At 40.7% G+C, this 17,847-nt stretch overlaps 2 protein-coding genes and 1 long non-coding RNA gene across 3 annotated transcripts in view; 2 read left to right on the top strand and 1 right to left on the bottom strand.

Annotated features, from left to right (window-relative positions):
* The window catches only part of ATF7IP (activating transcription factor 7 interacting protein), a 119,609-nt gene extending 114,960 nt beyond the window's left edge, over nt 1-4,649 (top strand). The window contains exon 15 of the mRNA XM_054719254.1: nt 4,429-4,649. Within this exon, the coding sequence (XP_054575229.1) occupies nt 4,429-4,461 (33 nt within the window). The 3' untranslated portion in view covers nt 4,462-4,649. The remainder of the gene's footprint in view (nt 1-4,428) is intronic.
* Nucleotides 1-17,847, bottom strand: part of PLBD1 (phospholipase B domain containing 1) — a 48,449-nt gene that overhangs the window by 2,045 nt on the left and 28,557 nt on the right. Inside the window, exons 7-10 of the mRNA XM_054719255.1 lie at nt 5,352-5,552; nt 5,102-5,242; nt 1,803-1,988; nt 1,007-1,113 (exon numbers count right to left, since the gene is read on the bottom strand). Of these exons, the coding sequence (XP_054575230.1) occupies nt 1,007-1,113; nt 1,803-1,988; nt 5,102-5,242; nt 5,352-5,552 (635 nt within the window). The remainder of the gene's footprint in view (nt 1-1,006; nt 1,114-1,802; nt 1,989-5,101; nt 5,243-5,351; nt 5,553-17,847) is intronic.
* Nucleotides 16,133-17,847, top strand: part of LOC114231135 (uncharacterized) — a 54,870-nt gene continuing 53,155 nt past the window's right edge. Inside the window, exon 1 of the long non-coding RNA XR_008556638.1 lies at nt 16,133-16,231. This is a non-coding gene — a long non-coding RNA (uncharacterized LOC114231135). The remainder of the gene's footprint in view (nt 16,232-17,847) is intronic.

The following is a 17,847-nucleotide window of genomic DNA, read 5'->3' as shown; positions in this document are numbered from 1 at the left end:
TTATAGCACTTATCAATTCTAACATGCTAAAAACTAAAAACCCTTCAATGATTTTGTGTCTGGTCCAATACTTGTTCTTTCAGCTAAATTAAATTTCTATTTAATGTAAAATCACACTGCTCTCAATATGTTCTTTGGACTTTGGGCCAGTCTGGAAAACTTTAGACATCCACATTATTACCACCAACATCATCATGATGTATACATTTTCAAATAACCCACTAAGTACTGTTCTAAACATTCTATAGATATTAAATGTCCTTCTCTACAACCATATGAAGCAAGTACTGTTACTTCCATTTTACAGATGAGGAAACAGAGGCATTATAAGATTATGTGATTTACTATTAACAGTTAACTGCCACACGTCCAAAACAAACCATCCCCATATGCCATGATATTTTGAATTGAATTTAAAAAATAAATTTGCAATGAATATATATATATATATTAGCCATATATATATAAGACTGGGAGTTCGATTGCTTGCTATGATGTGAGCTGACCACCAGGGAGCAGCGTGGAACAAAGGAAGGCCCCAGTCAGCAGCCAGAAGGCCCCAATCGGCCCTGATTGCTGGCCAGGCCTAGGGACCCTACCCATGCACAAATTTCACACTGGGCCTCTAATTATAAAAATAAATATATTACAATTCGGGTGTTCTTGAATATTTCAGCTGAAAATTCGCATGAAAAATTATTTTAAAGTTGGTCAGGGCTGCCACTTAGGGAAAACTTTTTTTTATATATATAAGCGCGTGGTGTGTGGGGAAGGTCCGCTGCTTCCCTCTACAGATGCTTATGGTGTACAATGGGTTAAGTGGCAGAGCAGGGACTTGAAGTTAGGCAATGGCACCTATCACCAGAATATCTGAAAAACAGAATCCTGAATCAAGTAATGCGTAGAAACACTGTTGTGCTCTATGCCACCAAAACCTTTGCAGCTTTGCCTTTAAGTAAGTGTAGGTGCTGGTGGAAATTAAATTCCAAAGTCAGTAGCATGTTACCTTCGTATCATAGCAACCTCCAGGACTTGGGTCATATGAGTTCAGATCTTCACGGCAGCAGATGGTATTGCACGGATCACCCTTACTGTAAGGATCCTTCTTATAATCTAGGAAACAGAGATTGGGACTAGAGTGAGCACAGACTATTCTGAGGTAACACTGATCCACAATAAATTTTTTGGACCTGTTAAAGGCTAGATAATCAGTGAGGCCTCTGCGTCCCAGTGTGCTCCCGGATACAGAAATCTCCTTTGGCTTGAACTAGGAAGGGGCAACTGTAAGTTCCCTGCTCCAGGCCCAGCCTGTTCTGAAGAACCTTGCACAGTGAAGAGTGAATGAAAGAGAGATTAACAGGATAAATGTGCATCATTTTTTTCCCCCCAAATGAATACAAATTTGACTTTGATACTGTTCAAAAATAAAATATTTATGAATAATTTGTTTTATTGGCTGCTTTTGTCCTTGGAAGGAAACCTGTGTTTGGGGGTGGGGGTAATAGTAAAAAAACAAAACAAAACAAAAAAACCTACATCGTTTGGGTTATTGCTTCTGTGTTTCACATAAAAGTTTTTCAATAAAAAAAAAATCTATAGAATCTTTTCCCTGTCATTTTATAAAGGTGGACAAAATTTTATTTGTTGAGTATAAAACGTATATAATATTGACTACAAAATACTTAATTCATTAACTTCTTATAATTCCTTCTAGTACAGAGATAATAAACTTACATGGATTCTTTATCCATGGGGAAGAAAAGGAGTTTTGAAGAATGATTCCTGAGAAATGTGCTACGTACTGTTGTATCGCATGATATATTTCATAGATGCCATGTCAGTCACTGTTCCTTGGTCACGCCGGAAGATTTTGGCTCGTGGAGCCAGATCATAAGAGTAGTCCAAACCCAGCTTCTGAACTAACAATGGATAGCCACTCCAGTTGTAGATTTTTTCATGGAAAGGAACGTTGTAGGAAGGCCAATATCCTGATTTGGAATGGAAGGGAAGGAAGAGTGGCATTGGCAGGGAGGGAGACAGAAAAGGAAAGACAGGGAACAAAAGAAATGTTATGAAACCTGGCAAGGTGTGTAATTACATGATATTGATATTATATAAAAAGTAAAACTTCGTGAACCCCGGCAGTCAAACCAATCATTATAATTTACAGAATTGGTATACCTCTAGATTATTCCATTAGGGGGAAAGAGCACCAGAATTCTTTGGTTTTCACCCAAAATACTTAAAGCAATCTCTTAACCAGGTAATAACCTTAGTGTTTATAGAGCAAAGTGAAGTATAACACCAAGTGGTCCGGGGAGCTCATTTCAGTGGACTTGGTTAGTGAAATGCCAAAAGATGGCTTCACAATGTGGTCCTCACAGGGAATATAATATGCCAGGAAAGTGGAGGAACACAGTACTGGGGATCAGGAAACCTGGATTCTAGGCTCAGGACTGAATAACCTGGTCTTAAGCAGTTAATTAACATTGTTTTTTTGTTTGTTCTTTGTTTTCATTTCCTTTTTTTAGCAGTGGGAGGGAAAAGGAGAGTCAGTAATATGAGGGGAATGGAGATGATCTTTAAGGTTCCAGTAGCATTCAGAAAAGCTTCGCCTCATTCAAAACTGGGGAGTGTGCCAAGGCCACTAGTCACTAAGCATCAAACATGTGACACAACCATAGTAAAATCTTTTAGGAACATCCCAGATTATAGTGGCCTGGATGATCAGTCAACATAGGGACATCACCACTCAAGAGATCTCTCTTTGGAGGCCTGCTGTTATTGTCAGGCTCTTAAGAGCTGGATGGACCAGCCTTCAAGGTCAGACCACAAGGGTGTCAGTTTCGAGTTGCCATGCTAACCGAGTAACCAACTAATGATTTAACTTGTCAGGTGAATTGTCTTCCCAGAAAAGGACGTAGATCTACTACCTAATAGTATCGTATCTGCTTGGCAATGGAAGTTTCCACCTTAATTCTGCTTTATGCATATAATGTACATGTCACTGATGTGAGCTATTCCTGCTGAGATGGCTCACTCCAGGTGTCATTACAAAGTTGATTTGGGGACCTGGGAAACTGAGGACCAGGCTGTGATCCCCAGGGTCCATACCTTATCTTGGTTCTGTACCTACTGACTGGTCAGCCCATCTATTTCAATAGTTTCCTAATTGATCACCTGTCTTCTCTCTGGTCTCCAGTCTACCCTCCCTTTTCAGAAACGTCCATGTCCTAAAGCAGTGATGGCGAACCTATGACACGCGTGTTAGCACTGACACGCGTAGCCATTTCTGATGACACCCGGCCGAGAATGAAACATTTGCGAAATAATGTTTTTTCCTCAAAGTGACACACTACCCGAGTTATGCTCAGTTTTCTGGCGAAGTTTGACACACCAAGCTCAAAAGGTTGCCCATCACTGTAAAGGATAAAGGCTAAACTGCTTAGCAGGCTATACAAGGCTGGTATTTTCCCCTGACTACCTGTTTCACACGTCATAGCCTTTCCTTTGGCTCTCATGAGCTCGTAGTTTCTCAGTCACACCAGTTCTCATGCTTCATTTGCTTAACCTTTCCCCTTGTCAAATTAGTGAGTTCCTGTTTGGGCTTTAAACCCCCAGTCAAACATCATCTTCAGTTTCATTTATTCAACAAATATTCAGTGAGGACTCACTGTGTGTGCTCATAAATCCAGCAATGTGCTCAAGAATTTACAAGAATTTTCTCAATCTTTTTTACAACCCTGTGAAATTATAAAGGTCTACTCTTGGGGGCCAGACGTGTTTCAGAATTCAGGTTTTTAAAATATTTTAGAACAGTAGTGGTGTGCATGTATTAGATATGGCATTGCAGTCTCTGTGGGAAGCACCTAGTATTCAGAGTCATCTTCCGCACTGGCCGGTTTGGCTCAGTGTAAAGAGCGTCTGCCCGCAGACTAAAGGGACCTGAGTTTGATTCTGGTCAAGGACACATACCTTGGTTGCAGGCTCCTCCCTAGTCCGGGCCCTGGTCAGGGCAGGAGGCAACCAATCAATGTGTTTCTCTCACATCAATATTTCTGTCTTTCCCTCACTCTTCACTCTCTCTAAAAGATCAATGTAAAAATATCCTTGGGTGAGGATTAACACACACACACACACACACACACACACACACACACACACACACAGAGTGATCTTTCTGCAGCCTAATATATAAACAGTCTCTAGAGGAGAGGGAACAAAGATATAAATAGACAGTTCAAGCTCTTCCAAATGAGTTCAGATCAGGTCATGTTTTGCTATCAAGTGATTAGGGACACCTGCCCACCCCCCCCCCCACCTCCCCCACTTACCCAAACAAACCTTGGTTTTAGAGTTTTGAGATTTTGAGAATTCAAAATTATAAATGTGACTGTGGACCTGTTCCATTACTGTCATGTTTTGCAGATGAAGAAAGTGAGACTTGGAGAGAGTGAATAGTTTGCCTGAGATTCTGAGGAGCAGAGATTCACATCGAGACAGTGTGACTCCAAAACCTGGGCTTCAACATCTGGGCTTCGTTCTTGTCCTCCAGAACCACCTCCCTTGACTCCTCCCACTGATAACAGCTCCTTTGGTTTCACCACTGGGGTTTGTGAAATCTTTAGTTAAATCTGTTTATCATCGTTCTTTGGTGTCTGGGTGCTAGAATGGCTGCGTTCTGTCCCTTGCTTCCCTACCAGATTGTGAGTTCCTAAAGGTCATGGATTTTGTACCTGCATCTGTGCTCTTCTGGTCCCTGGGCCAGCATGGCACTCCCATAAATATTCGCTGAATTGAACTTAAAGCTTAACTCGGGAACCCAGGAAAGGAGGTAATATTAGAGCCATGAAAGTCATAAGATGATGAATGGCTGGCTCTGTCCCAGTCTACACACTGTCACTTAAAGAGTTCGAGGGGCAGGTTTTAGACATTGTGCTGAACCTGGAAATTCTTTCCCAGTGTAACTAGCCGTGGCATTCCCATCCTTTCTTCCCCAGCACACGCTCCTTCACCATACACTCACACATCACACGTCCCCCACCATGCACACACACACACACACTCATCATCCTTCCGACTTCTAGTATAAAGAAGATACCTTTCCGTAGAACATCAGTTTGTTCAGAATATTCTACATATGAAGGAATTTGCTCCACAACGTACAGAGTGCCTGTGTCAAGGCTGTGCCCCAGCTTTACCTTCTTCAGGTCCAGGACCATGTACTGATTGTTATAGGTGCCTGAAATATAGGGATAGACAGTAAGCAGGGCATGGGTATGGCTTTACTGGTTAACTCGAAATCCAAACATATGTACATTCCTGAAAAGTTACTCTGCAGGGCCACTTACCAGAGTTGTACTTTGAAAATATCTCTGCCCACTGCTTGCCACCACTGGCCATCATATTGGCCAAACGGACTCTCTGCCAGGCCAGGAGAGACTCGGGTGTCACAAGCTTTAGTAGAGTTCTATTATACACGCTGTTGGTGGTCTGCAGCAGTACCAAACCACTACTAAGAATGTAAAAGTCGTCCAGAGACTCTAAAAACCCTGCAGGAGAGACAAATAGGCAAGTCAGCAGACATATACATGAAATATTTAGCCACCATTATAAGCACAGAGCTTCAGACACATGATGCACTTTGCAAAGAATATCAGTTGTTATTATCCTTGACCTGCAGTAGCCTCTCCCAGAATGGGTCACCTCTGCGGCAGTTATTTAACTGCTGTGTATAAGGATGCCATTGGGCCCCATCCCTGGATTCTGCATTGACATATTTTGACTTTATGATTTGTGATGACAAAAATATATTAAATCAGGAATATTCCAATTTCCCATAACACTGAACAGAAATAGATCCCCACTTGCTAGGATTTTTGCAGGACAACTTCCAATTATGGAGGGATATTAACAGGGTTCATTGTTGGATCGTAAGAATATGGATGCTGCCTTTCTTCTCTTTCTGCTGCTTTGTATTTTCCAAATTTTACATAAGGAGTCTAAATGACTTTTATAAATAAAAATCTACATTTATAAAGTGAACATGGTTTTGAAACACTCTGGGTCAATGCATTTTATAAATGATGGAGGCAACACAAAGCTCAGTGAAGCCACAATTCTTTTTTTTTAAAGACCTACTTTGTACTTTGCTGGAGGCTAAGTACAGTAGTTAGCCTAATAAATGCAAGAAGTTCGGTCAGAAGTCAGAAGGCTGATGGACCACTCCAGCAGGGCTGAAGATCTGCATATTATTACCTGCTGCCAAACAGCTGACAGGCAATTCTCCTAACCTGATGGTCCTTTGTTGTTTACCAGGCCTTACCTTTGATATATATATCTGCTTTGCTAAAGGGCAAAATGTGTGAATAAAAAGCCCTGGGTGAGGACATTCAGGTCCCCTAGAAAGTGGAGCTTTCTGAAGAAAGCTCCGTCTGGCTCCCCCAAAATGCCTTCCAAATTTATATTTCATGTCTAGTCTCTCTAGTATATTCACTTATGTCACAGCCCCTTCTCCAGATTCCTGAACCCTAGCTGCGGAAAGACCCTAGCAGTACTTTATACCACAATCAGTGTGGTGAAGATCAGGGAATACCAGACGCAACTGTAACAAGGAGAGAAGATATATTGTCATCAGCCACTAACAGTGATAACGAACTCCTTGCTAAACAATCGTGAGAGAAGGGCCCCAGCGAGAGTGAGAAGCTGGGTATAGGCTCCTCTGGAGCTTCACAAACCTCCACATGTTGATACACCTTATCACTTCTGTCACATGATTACTACTTGTTTACATCAGAGTTTTCCTTAAATCAACTCTCTTTCAAACTTAAAATATCTAGCCTTGTCACATATAATATTTAGGGAACTATGGGTTTAATGAAACAAATTCATTTCTACTAACATGCCCAAAATACTTGTCCATGAACCACGTAATACCACCTCACCAGCATTATGCATGCCACACACTCAGCAACAAACACCAGTGTAACTTTCATAATTGGGCAGAGCAAGATGAAGCTCAGAGAGGTGGGGGCATCTATTCAAGATCAAACAGCCATCTCCTGGCAGACCTAGAATGAGGTCCTGCATCCCGGCCACTGCTCTCCAACTAAGCCTGAACACCTGTGCTCAGCCTCATGGCCCTTCCTCTTCTGGCTTGGTGAAGGCTGGAGGAGGAGAGCGTCTCGGAGGAAGTGGACCTGGAACTAAGCATTGACCAGGTAAAGAGCAGTGAGCATTACAGGTAGGAACAGTAAATATGAACAAAGGGGTATAATAGGAATAGATATGGCACGGAGAGTGGGGGTTTTGGGAGGTGGAGGCAAAGAAACATTAGAAATACCAGAAGCACCTGGATAGGTAGGGTGGTTCAAATACAGGGATCACCTGAAGCTAAAAGTCTTCAGAGCATGAACTGGGAGCCAGAAGGCCGCATTTCAGTACTACCACGAACAAATTTGCCACTTCTCATTTTGCCTCTCTGTTCCTTAATCCCTTCCTCTGATAACCTGGGGCTAAGTGATGTCATTCAGCTCTAACAGTCTAATTTTAATTTCTGAGTAGGAAAGTGACATGTGGAGAGCAGTCTCCAAAGAACTCATCTGGGCCTCCACAAGGCTGTACAGAAGTTCGTATAAAGGAGAGAAGGTGGCTCACTCCAGGTGGTACAAGCCGGGATGGCAGGCACCCCTGAATGGAATTTTAATGGGCAACCCCTCTGGGAAGATACAGTCTGGACATAGGATGCATGGCTTAACAAGTAAAACGTGGAGAGGTTTCAATGACCTTTCCTTTACCTCTTGGGCTGGGGTTGTTTCCCAGTGTTTACTAAGCTGTACAACCATATTTGGCAGCCGCGAGAAGGCTCTCTAAGCAGAAAATGCTGTATTTCTGGCATGATAAACTTGCTCATTCACCCCACAGAGATTGCTACAATCACTATGGACACAAGAGGGCGAGTGAACAATACTAACATGTAAGGAGTAATCTTTCATTCAAGAGAAAGACTTGACTAAAGATGGAAAAATGTAGGCCACCCAGAGTTCTAGAACAAAGATGAATTGGCTTGTAAACCTTCTAGTTAAGGAGTCCAATTCTATAGTTTAGAGTTTAAGATTTTTTAAAAAGGGAGCCCAGCCAGTGTGTCTCAGTGGTTGAGCGGCAACCCATGAACCAAGAGGTGACTGGTTCGATTCCTGGTCAGAGCACAATTTCAAAAAAAAAGGAAAAGGCCCAGAGAGGGGACCAAGTCCTGAAACACTGCACTGTAAGAGAAACAAATGTTCTTTGACTGTGTAAAATTCTATTTTTGCTCATATCTGCAATGGGGAGTTTTGGAAGGTAGACTTTTTTTTCAATTAAATTTTTTTTTCAATTACACAGTTTATATTCAATATTATTTTGTATTTGTTTCAGGTGTACAGCATATACTTTACAAAGTGTTCCCCTGATATTTGCAGTACCCACCTGGCACCATACAGTTATTACAATATTATTGACTATATTCTCTATGCTGTACTTTACATCCCCAGGACTATTTTGTAACTACCTGTCAACCCCTTCACCTTTTTTACTCAGTCCCCCAACACCCTCCCCTCTGGCAGCCATCAGTTTGTTTTTTCTATGTAGAGTCTGTTTCTGTTGGAAGGTAGACTATTTTAGATCAGGAGAAAGTAAAACACTCCAGTATAAAAGCCACCCTGCAAATAGCATTTCATAGTAAGCTTCTTGCTTAATTTAATTAAGAACTAAAAGGGAACTCTTATAGTTAATAAATCACATTTCAAGACCGAAAAAAACCCCACCCCAAAAAACACAACACCTACTTGAATCAGAAAAGTAAACACTTTTCTGATTCCACTACCTCCTGATGCCACTAGGTACAGCTCAGCACAACCCAGAAATGTTTACCCTTATTAGCCTATCAGTGCACTCAAAATGTACCCATTTGCACACCTCATGCATGAATTGCTCCAAAGCTCCGAAGACCAAAACACACTGCTTTTTTCCAAAAGAGTAGCATCAGTGTTGAACAGACGTAAATAATGCACAACTCAGGGTTAGTGGGTTAATGGTATGACTCATGCTGGTACAAATAGCTGTGCTGCATTTCTGCACTGCTCCCTCTCACCCGTATTCTCTGCAATGAGACTTTGCAGCATCTCCCATCAAGAGGCCTGTTTCCCCATCTCTTAAATCGGGGCTGGATTTGGAGCTTGCTTCATCTAACAGAACGTGCCAATCCTGAGGCTAGCCCTCTGAGACCTTGCACACTTCCGCTCACTCTATTGTAACCTGGTTACTGCTGTGGAAACAGCCCAGTCTAGCCTGGTCTCCAGGACGAAGACCACACGGAGGAGGACCAGGAGGAGGACCAGTCATCTCGGCCAGTCTCTAGCCAGCCCACCAACCCCAAATGTGCAAGAGTTCCTCCAAGAACAGGAGGAACTGCCTGTAGAGCTGCCCACCAACCCACAGCCAACCACAGATGCAGGGAATGTGCCAGTTTAATTCTCTAGAAAGAATCACTTAGCTATGCTGTGGACTCAAAAGCAGTAATATTCACATATTGTTTCCAGCCACCAAGTTTTGAAGGTTATTTGCTATAACCTTCAATAGTTAACATGCAGTAATAGTAATACATTTATACAACATTGCTTTAAAATGCCCTGCTGCCATTTGACTTTAACACCGAGGGATGGGACACTTTGGGAGCTCTCTGTTCTTTCCTGTTTTTTAAAAAGAAAAGTAACAACTTGGTACCATACTTAGCCTTTCTGCTCAACTTCCCACTGCGGGACAGAGGCGGTATCACTTCTCAGACCTGTGGAAAGCACCAACCTGTGGTGGGCTGTCTGATTTTCTCTAAGCGAGTCCTGACAGTCAGTCAATAAATGTTTATGAAACACCTACTATACCCCAAGCACTGTGCAACGGTTTCCAGCCCAGACTGAATTCCCTCAGGGCCTTTTTTTTTTTTTTTAAATTGATTTCAGAGAGGAAAGGAGTGGGAGAGAGGGAAACATCAATGATGAGAGATAATTCATTGTTCAGCTGCCTCCTGCACACCCCACACTGGGGATTGAGCCTGCAACTCAGGCATGTGCCCCAACTGGGAATGGAGCCATGACCTCCTGGTTCATAGGTCGATGCTCAACCACTGAGCCACGCTGGCCGGGCTCTCAGGAGCTTTTTTAAAAGGCACAAGCCCAGACTGCTCTTCCTGCTCCCCTCTGCGTCTCCACCAGAACCCCTGTTCTCACATTGCTGTATGTAGCAGGAGAACCTTCTGCTTTCTCTCTCTATGAAAAGGAAGCCTGTGGGTGCCTGTTATCCCAGGACACGAAATCCTACAGCTGTTTATTTTATCAACACTGTAATGGACCCATCTTCCCACCTTCCAGAGTGGCATTTATTTGCTTCTCTTCTCGCCAAGATCCTGACTGGTACCAATCAATTCCCGCTTCTCCTGCCAGTGATTATTCCTCAATCAAGTAAGTATTTTTTAACGTTTTTATTGATTGCAGAGAGAGAGGAAGGGAGAGGGAGAGGGAGAAACATCAGTGATGAGAGAGAATCATCAATTGGCTGTTTCCTACACTTCCCCTACTAGGGATGGAACCCAAAACCCAGGCATGTGCCCTGACCGGGAATCAAACACGTGCGACCTCCTGGTTCATGGGTTGATGCTCAACCATTGAGCCACATCGATCAGGCAAGTCTTTCTTGAAGACATTTCTGCTTAATCCTGCCATAGGAATGTGAGCAATGGAGGACTCATACGATTATGTATTCAAACACAGGAAACCCGTGCTGTGGACGCCAAATGTCCTGCAGGGGTTCCGCTACAGTAAAGAAGAGGTCTCTTAAAGCTTATATGGAATCAATAGAAGGTGGGTTTATATTTAATCAACAGTCTGTTATCATCCACATCAAAATAAAATTTGTTTTTGGCAAATAATACATTATTTTATCTACGTTATATTATACTAGAGGCCCAGTGCATGCACTAGGGGCAGGGGGTTCCCTCAGCCTGGCCTGTGCCCTTCAGTTTGGGAGCCCTCGGGGGATGTTCGACTAATGTCCGTGGGGAGTGGGCCTAAGCCATCAGTTGGACTTGTTTAGTGCTGCCACAGAGGTGGGCCGCTGAGCTCGCCAGCTGTGAGCCTGGCTTCTGGCTGAGTGGCGCTCCCCCTGTGGGAGCGCACTGACCACCAGGGAGCAGCTCCTGCATTGAGTGTCTGCCCCCTGGTGGTCAGAGCATATCATAGCGACTGGTCATTCTGCTGTTTGGTTGATTTGCACATTACCCTTTTATTATATAGGATTATTTGTTTACTATTTTCTATTTCTCCCATAGCATGTAAGCTCCCTACTTTTTCTGTCCCAAAGGAAAAGGATTTAACACATGGTAGGTGCTCAATAAACCACTATTGAAGAGAAGATGGTGGTGACTAACATTTATTTTGTGCCCACCACACACCAGATAACTTGCTTTAGTAGGATGGATACCATTATTTGATCTTCACAAAAGATTGATTAGATGAGCTATTTTTATTCTTTTTAGATGAGCTATTAAAAAATTTGCTATTTAAAGCGAATAAGCAGCATTATCAGAAATAAATCTAAGACCAAATCTCAACACCTGCCTTTTCCACTCTTCCATATGCCTGAGAAATGTGATGGGAACAGATATGTAGTCATGTAAATGGTGATGACACACACGATGGAGCAAATGCAGTAGAAGCAATTAGGAGAGAGTGAGTCATGGGGAATTGCATGTTCAGATAGGGTGGAGTTGGAGAAAATCACCTTATGACCAGTTAGTCAAGAAAAGTAGGGAAAATAAGGTGGGATTTCTGGAAAGATAGAAGGGAGGAAGCTTCCTGAGCTAGGTGGGGAATGATGATCAAGGAAGGTGTGGCTTGGCAGAAGTCATTAGTGTTCTGGGATGGTGACAAAGAGGACATAAAGAACAAAAGAAAAGATACTTAAGAAAGTAGAAAATTAAGTGCTATAAAGTCTATCTATAAGCCTTTGGAATAGGTGCCCTGGTTCTACTTTTATTTCTTTTCTTCCCTTGGTTCTACTTTTTAAAGGTGGAAGACATGAATCTTGCTTGGCATGTATTAACTCACAGATTGTATATATTTCAGCTTTATGTCCAAAATATCTAGCATACCCAAGCTCAGGGCACATGCCTGGGTTGTGGGCTCCGTCCCCAGTCGGGGGAGTGCAGGAGGCAGCTGGTCAATGATTCTCTCTCATCCTTAATGTTTCTCTTTCTCCCTCTCCCTTCCTCTCTGAAATCAATAACAATATATTAAAAAACAAAATAAAGTATCTAAAATAAAATAAGTAATGTGAAATTAATAAAAATAATAGTACACTAAAACATAAACAACATACATAGGCAGTTTTATAACTATGAAAGTAATAACATTATGGATTATGAAGGAATCTTGACTAAATTATCTTGGGGATTTGATACTATTCTTTTTTTTTTATCTTCCAACAGGAAAAGGCTGAGCAAACTCTTTGCTACCCAGCCTAGCAGGGCTCCCAGAGTCGAAAAGGATGGGCTTGGACCCAGTATGTTAGAATCATGTAGGGTCCTTTTTTAAAAAAATATATATTTTATTGATTTTTTACAGAGAGGAAGGGAGAGGGATAGAGAGTTAGAAACATCGATGAAAGAGAAACATTGATCAGCTGCCTTCTGCACACCCACTACTGGGGATGTGCCTACAACCAAGGTAGATACCCTTGACCGGAATCGAACCTGAGACCCTTCAGTCTGCAGGCAGATGCTCTATTCACTAAGCCAAACCAGTTAGGGCTCACCTAGGGTTTTTGATACAAATGCCCAGATCAACTGAATAGGATTTCTATGAATGGCATTAGGAATCTGCATTTTTTGCAAGCTCCACAGAAAATTTTAAGTTTATGGGGTGGGTATATCTGTGGGGGAGGTGATGAAATGCCTGGATGTAATACAAAGTAGGAACACATGCATGCTGGTGAAATGCACTAAGTGCATGCCAGAGAGTCTCGCTGACAGATAATTAAGCTTGAAGCCTAAGCCTTACGTAGATAATCATTGCTGGAATCCTCAATTAAAACACTTTGAATAGATTCCAGCTTTTGTTCCCACGCAAACACTCCACCCACCTGGTGTGACAGGTAGCCCTTTGAGTTCATGGCTTTTCAGTTTTAATCATTTAACTTAAATGCAAATGGAACCATTTCTGGGAGGTGAGGGGGGGCGGGGAAATGGATTTTTATAGTTAGAGATATTATTTTGAATCCCGGTCCCCAACTCTAAGTGGTATGATTTTGAGCATGCTATTTAACTTCTCTCAACCTGTTTCTTTATTTGAAAAATGTAGCCTGGCTAGTGTGGCTCAGTGGTTGAGCATCAACCTGTTACAGGATTCCAAGGTAGGAGGAATAGGGAAACTGAGACAGGAAAGTTAAAACAAGGCCAAAAAGTGTGGACAATTTGCAGCCAGCTTGTAACTAACAAGCCATTATCTTCCCCAGCCAAGGACAGGAGAGCAAATGTTCCCACCATGTTCATGTCAGAGGGGGTCATCCATGAACTATCTGCCTGTCTCCTTCCTTTCCTTTTTTCTTCCCCTTTTCTTTCTTCTTCTTCCTTTTCTTAAAATCCTCAACTGAAGATATTTTTCCATTGATTTTCAGAGAGAGTGGGAGGGGGAGAGACAGAGAGAGACACATCAATTGGTTGCTTCCCGCAAATGCCCTGACAGTGGGGTTGGGGATCAAGCCTGCAACGGAAGTACATGCCCTTGATGGAATTGAACCTGGGACCCACTGAGCCGAACCAGCTAGGGCAACATGACCTACACGTTAAAAAAATTAATAGAAACTGTCTCCAAGTAGACTTAGATATTGGATTTAGCAGACAAAGACTTCAACTTCAAACAGTTCAGAAAAGGAAAATATGGTATTAAAAGTTATCAGAGGGAATATTAACAGAGAAATGGAAACTAAAGAAAGAACAAAATGTGCATTCTAGACCTGAAAAGTACAATAATTGAAAAAAAAATTCACTGGATGGATTCCACAGTAAATTTGAGATGGCAGAAGAAAAGATCAGTAAACATGAAGTAGATCAATAAAATTATCCAATGTGAAGACTAGAGGGAGAAAAAAAAAAGGCTAAAGAAAAATGATCAAATCCTCAAAGACCTGTGGGATAAGATTAAGAATTCTGACATATAAGTAATTGGAATCACAGGGAGAGAGGAGTGAAAAGGAGATGGAAAAAAATATTTGAAGTTTTAACTGCTGAAAGTTCTTAAATATAAGGAAAAACATTAATTTACAGATCTTATAAACTCAACAAACCCCAAATATAATAAATACAAAGAAAATCAGAGCTAGTATATCACAAAGCCAAAGATTATCTGAATATATATACACACATAGATGGTCTGACTTACAATGACTTGATTTTTCAACTTTACAGTGGTGTGAAAGTAATATTTGAATTTTGTTTTTCCCCAGGCTAGCAGTATTCAGGATGATCTCTCAGGTGATGCAATTAATTTTAGTTTAATGCTTCAAACATTTTTCAGGCCCAGTGTGCTTTCAGCTGTCTATGTTAATGGTGAATACCCATACAATGATTTTGTTTTTCACTTTCAGTATAGTATTCAATAAATTACTTGAGATATTGAACACTTTATCATAAAATAGTCATTGTATTAAGTGACTTTGCCCAACTGTAGGCTGATATAAGTGTTCTGAGCAAGTTGAAGGTAAATTAGGCTAAGTTATGATGCTTGGTAGGTTAGGTATATTAAATGCATTTTGACTTACAATATTTTCAATTTACAATGTGTTTATTGGGAGGTACCCCCATAGTAGGTTGAAGAGCATCTGTATAATTCTTTCCCACTTGGGATGATAAATATACAATGCAATGTACAGATGATGTATTATAAAATTGTACACCTGATACCTATGTAATTTTATTAACCAATGTTACCCAATGAATGCAATTAAATAAATAAATAAATAAAATAACTACAGATCCTGCAGACATTAAAAGGTAATAAAAATACTATAAATAACTTTGACAATAAACATAACTTAGAAGAAGTAGACGAATTCCTTGAAAGACACAAATTTTCAAAACTGACTTAAGAATTAGAAAACCTGAATAGTCCTATAGCAATAAAAGAAATTGAATAATTAAAAACTGTAGCTTAATCAATTAATTGTATTAAACATTTACCAGTCATACACAAACTTTTTTAGAAAACATAGAAGGAAAAATTAATTCCAAAGTCAGATTATAAGGATGAGGTTACCCTGATGCCAAAACTATTACAAGAAAAGAAAACTACAGACCAATATCTTTCATGAATATAGATGAAAAAATCCTTAACAAAATAGCATTAAGTTTAACCAAAAAAACTTTAATAATATTTAATGACTAAGTGGGGGTTATCCCAGGAATGCCAAGATGGTTTAATATCTGAAAACCAATCAATGAAACTAATCATATTAATAAGCAAGAAAATTATATGACCACTTTAATAGAAGCAGAGAAAGAATTTCACAAAACATAGTAAAAACATTAAGATAGTAAATAGAAACAGAAGGGATGTTCTTAACCTTGTAAAGGATATCTATAAAAATCCTACAACAAACATACTTAATGATGAAAGACTGAATATTTTTCTCTTAAGATCAGGAACTAGGAAAGGATTATCATGCCCTACTAGTCTACATTGTCCTGGAGATCTTATCCAGTGCAATTATGCAAGAAATCAAGGACATATAAGGGAAAGAGGAAGTGATACTGCCTTTATGCAAAGATGGCATGATTATGAATATAGAAAAATCCCAATCTATAAAAAAGCTATTAGAACTGATATATGAATTTAGAAAGTTCTCAGGATAAATAGTAAATGTATCAAAAAAATATTATTTCTATACTATGGTGATTTTTATATTTCCACAAATTTTTTGACTGTGGGTTGATCATAATAATGTGCTTCTAATGAATAGAATGTAGTGGAAGTAACAGTACATGACTTCTGAGACTAGGTCATAATAGGCATTGCTGTTTCTGCTCTGTTGTTTTGGATCACTTGGTCTGGGGAAAGCCAGGCACCTTGTCATGGGAATATTCAAGCAGCCCTGTGGAGAGGCCCAAGTGGTGGGAACCAATTTGTCAGCGCACCTTGTCAACCATGTGAGTCACCTTGGAAATGTATCTTCCAGCTTCAGTTAAATTATAGAGAGTTCAGCCCCTCAGTTTGTGAGTCTTCCAAGGAGCCCCAGACATGCCATCCTCACTGTGCCCTATCTAAATTCCTGATCCACAGAAAATATGAGATACTAAATGATTATTGTCTTTTCAAGCCACTAATTTTGGGGGTGACTTGTTATGTAGCAATAGATAACAAATGCATATATATAAGCAATGAACAATTGAAATAGGGAGTAAAAAATTCAATTCTGATTACAGGAGCATCAAAAATTATTTAGGATTCAAGGGAATTAAAAGTATGTAAGACCCATATACTAAAAACTATAAAACATTGTTCAGATAAAAGAAGATCTACGTAAGTAGAGATACTATATTCATGGATTGGAAAACTCGGTATTAGTGACACTGATTTTCTTTGAATCTGTTGAAAGACTGCATGCAGTTGAAGTCAGTAGACCTTTGTGATGAGGTCTTCCTACAGCGGTATTGGCTACCTTTTCAGTGTCTGTCATTCCCTATGGGATTTCTCTCCATGTCTTACTTCCTTCAATACTGTGGCTGGTATTCCTGGGGGTAGGGTTAGTGTGGGGCTTTTGTCTTCCTTAGCCTTATCAGTTGTTAGGTAAAATAGCCCTTGCTATTCAAAACCCTTGTGAGGGATGGAACACTTCTAGAACAACATTATCCAGGGCCACCTTCCTTTGAGTTTTCAGAACCTCAGGCAAGTATGTCTTTCAGGACTCCTGCCTTTATAAACAATTACATTAAGAAATATATTCCAAAATTCATGGGCTTAGGTAAGATACAGTGATTTATTAATGGTAGAGAAAATGTATTTGTCCATCAGTGCACGTAAAGATTCTTTATAGTGTCCAAGTACCATCTCTCTATATTATCTATTCTATCTCCCACCATGAGAAAAAGGTAGCAACACAAAGCCCATGACTTTGTAAGCTACTTGTATTGAAACAACATGGATTTCTTTGCCTCTGCAGTTCCCTATCACCATTTTCTTACTGGCTCTGCAATATCGATGGTGCCACCTGTGAATACTGGCTGTTATGATGGTCTCAAAGGTCTTTACTGTGATTTGTTAATAATGACCACAAATTCAAGTCTTACATAGAATGTTAAGAGAAAGGTGAATGATTATGATCATTAAAGTTAAATATTTATGATCATTAAAGTTAAATTCAGAATTTTATAGCATAAACGTAGATCAGCGTATTTTCCAACTCTCTGCTCTTGCCTCTCTCAGCTATAACCCTTGCATTCCTAGTCTGTGATCTCTTTACACACCTCCACCTTTCACACACCCCCACCAGTAGGCACAATTAGGTGAGAGCCTGTGGGCAGAGCCAGAAGAGCAGTTCCAATCGCACAAGGAATATCCTAGCAGGTTAAGACTGGCCTGAGACAGTGGGAGGCCACCTCATTAACTAAAGGCATGAGATCTGTTGAAAGGCCCATTTGTGCTATGGAGAAGGGTGCTCAAAAGCCCTTGTAGGGGCCAGGCCCATCGCTCCCCAGAGGACTACAGCGGGATGAGGTGACAAGCAGTGGAGCACACAAAGTGAAGATCAGTAGTCACTTCCCCT

This window comes from Eptesicus fuscus, chromosome 7 (assembly GCF_027574615.1).
Source record: "Eptesicus fuscus isolate TK198812 chromosome 7, DD_ASM_mEF_20220401, whole genome shotgun sequence".
NCBI classification, from domain to species: Eukaryota; Metazoa; Chordata; class Mammalia; order Chiroptera; family Vespertilionidae; genus Eptesicus; species Eptesicus fuscus.
The sequence above is the reverse complement of the archived record's forward strand: the minus strand, read 5'-3'. Positions and strand labels throughout refer to the sequence as shown.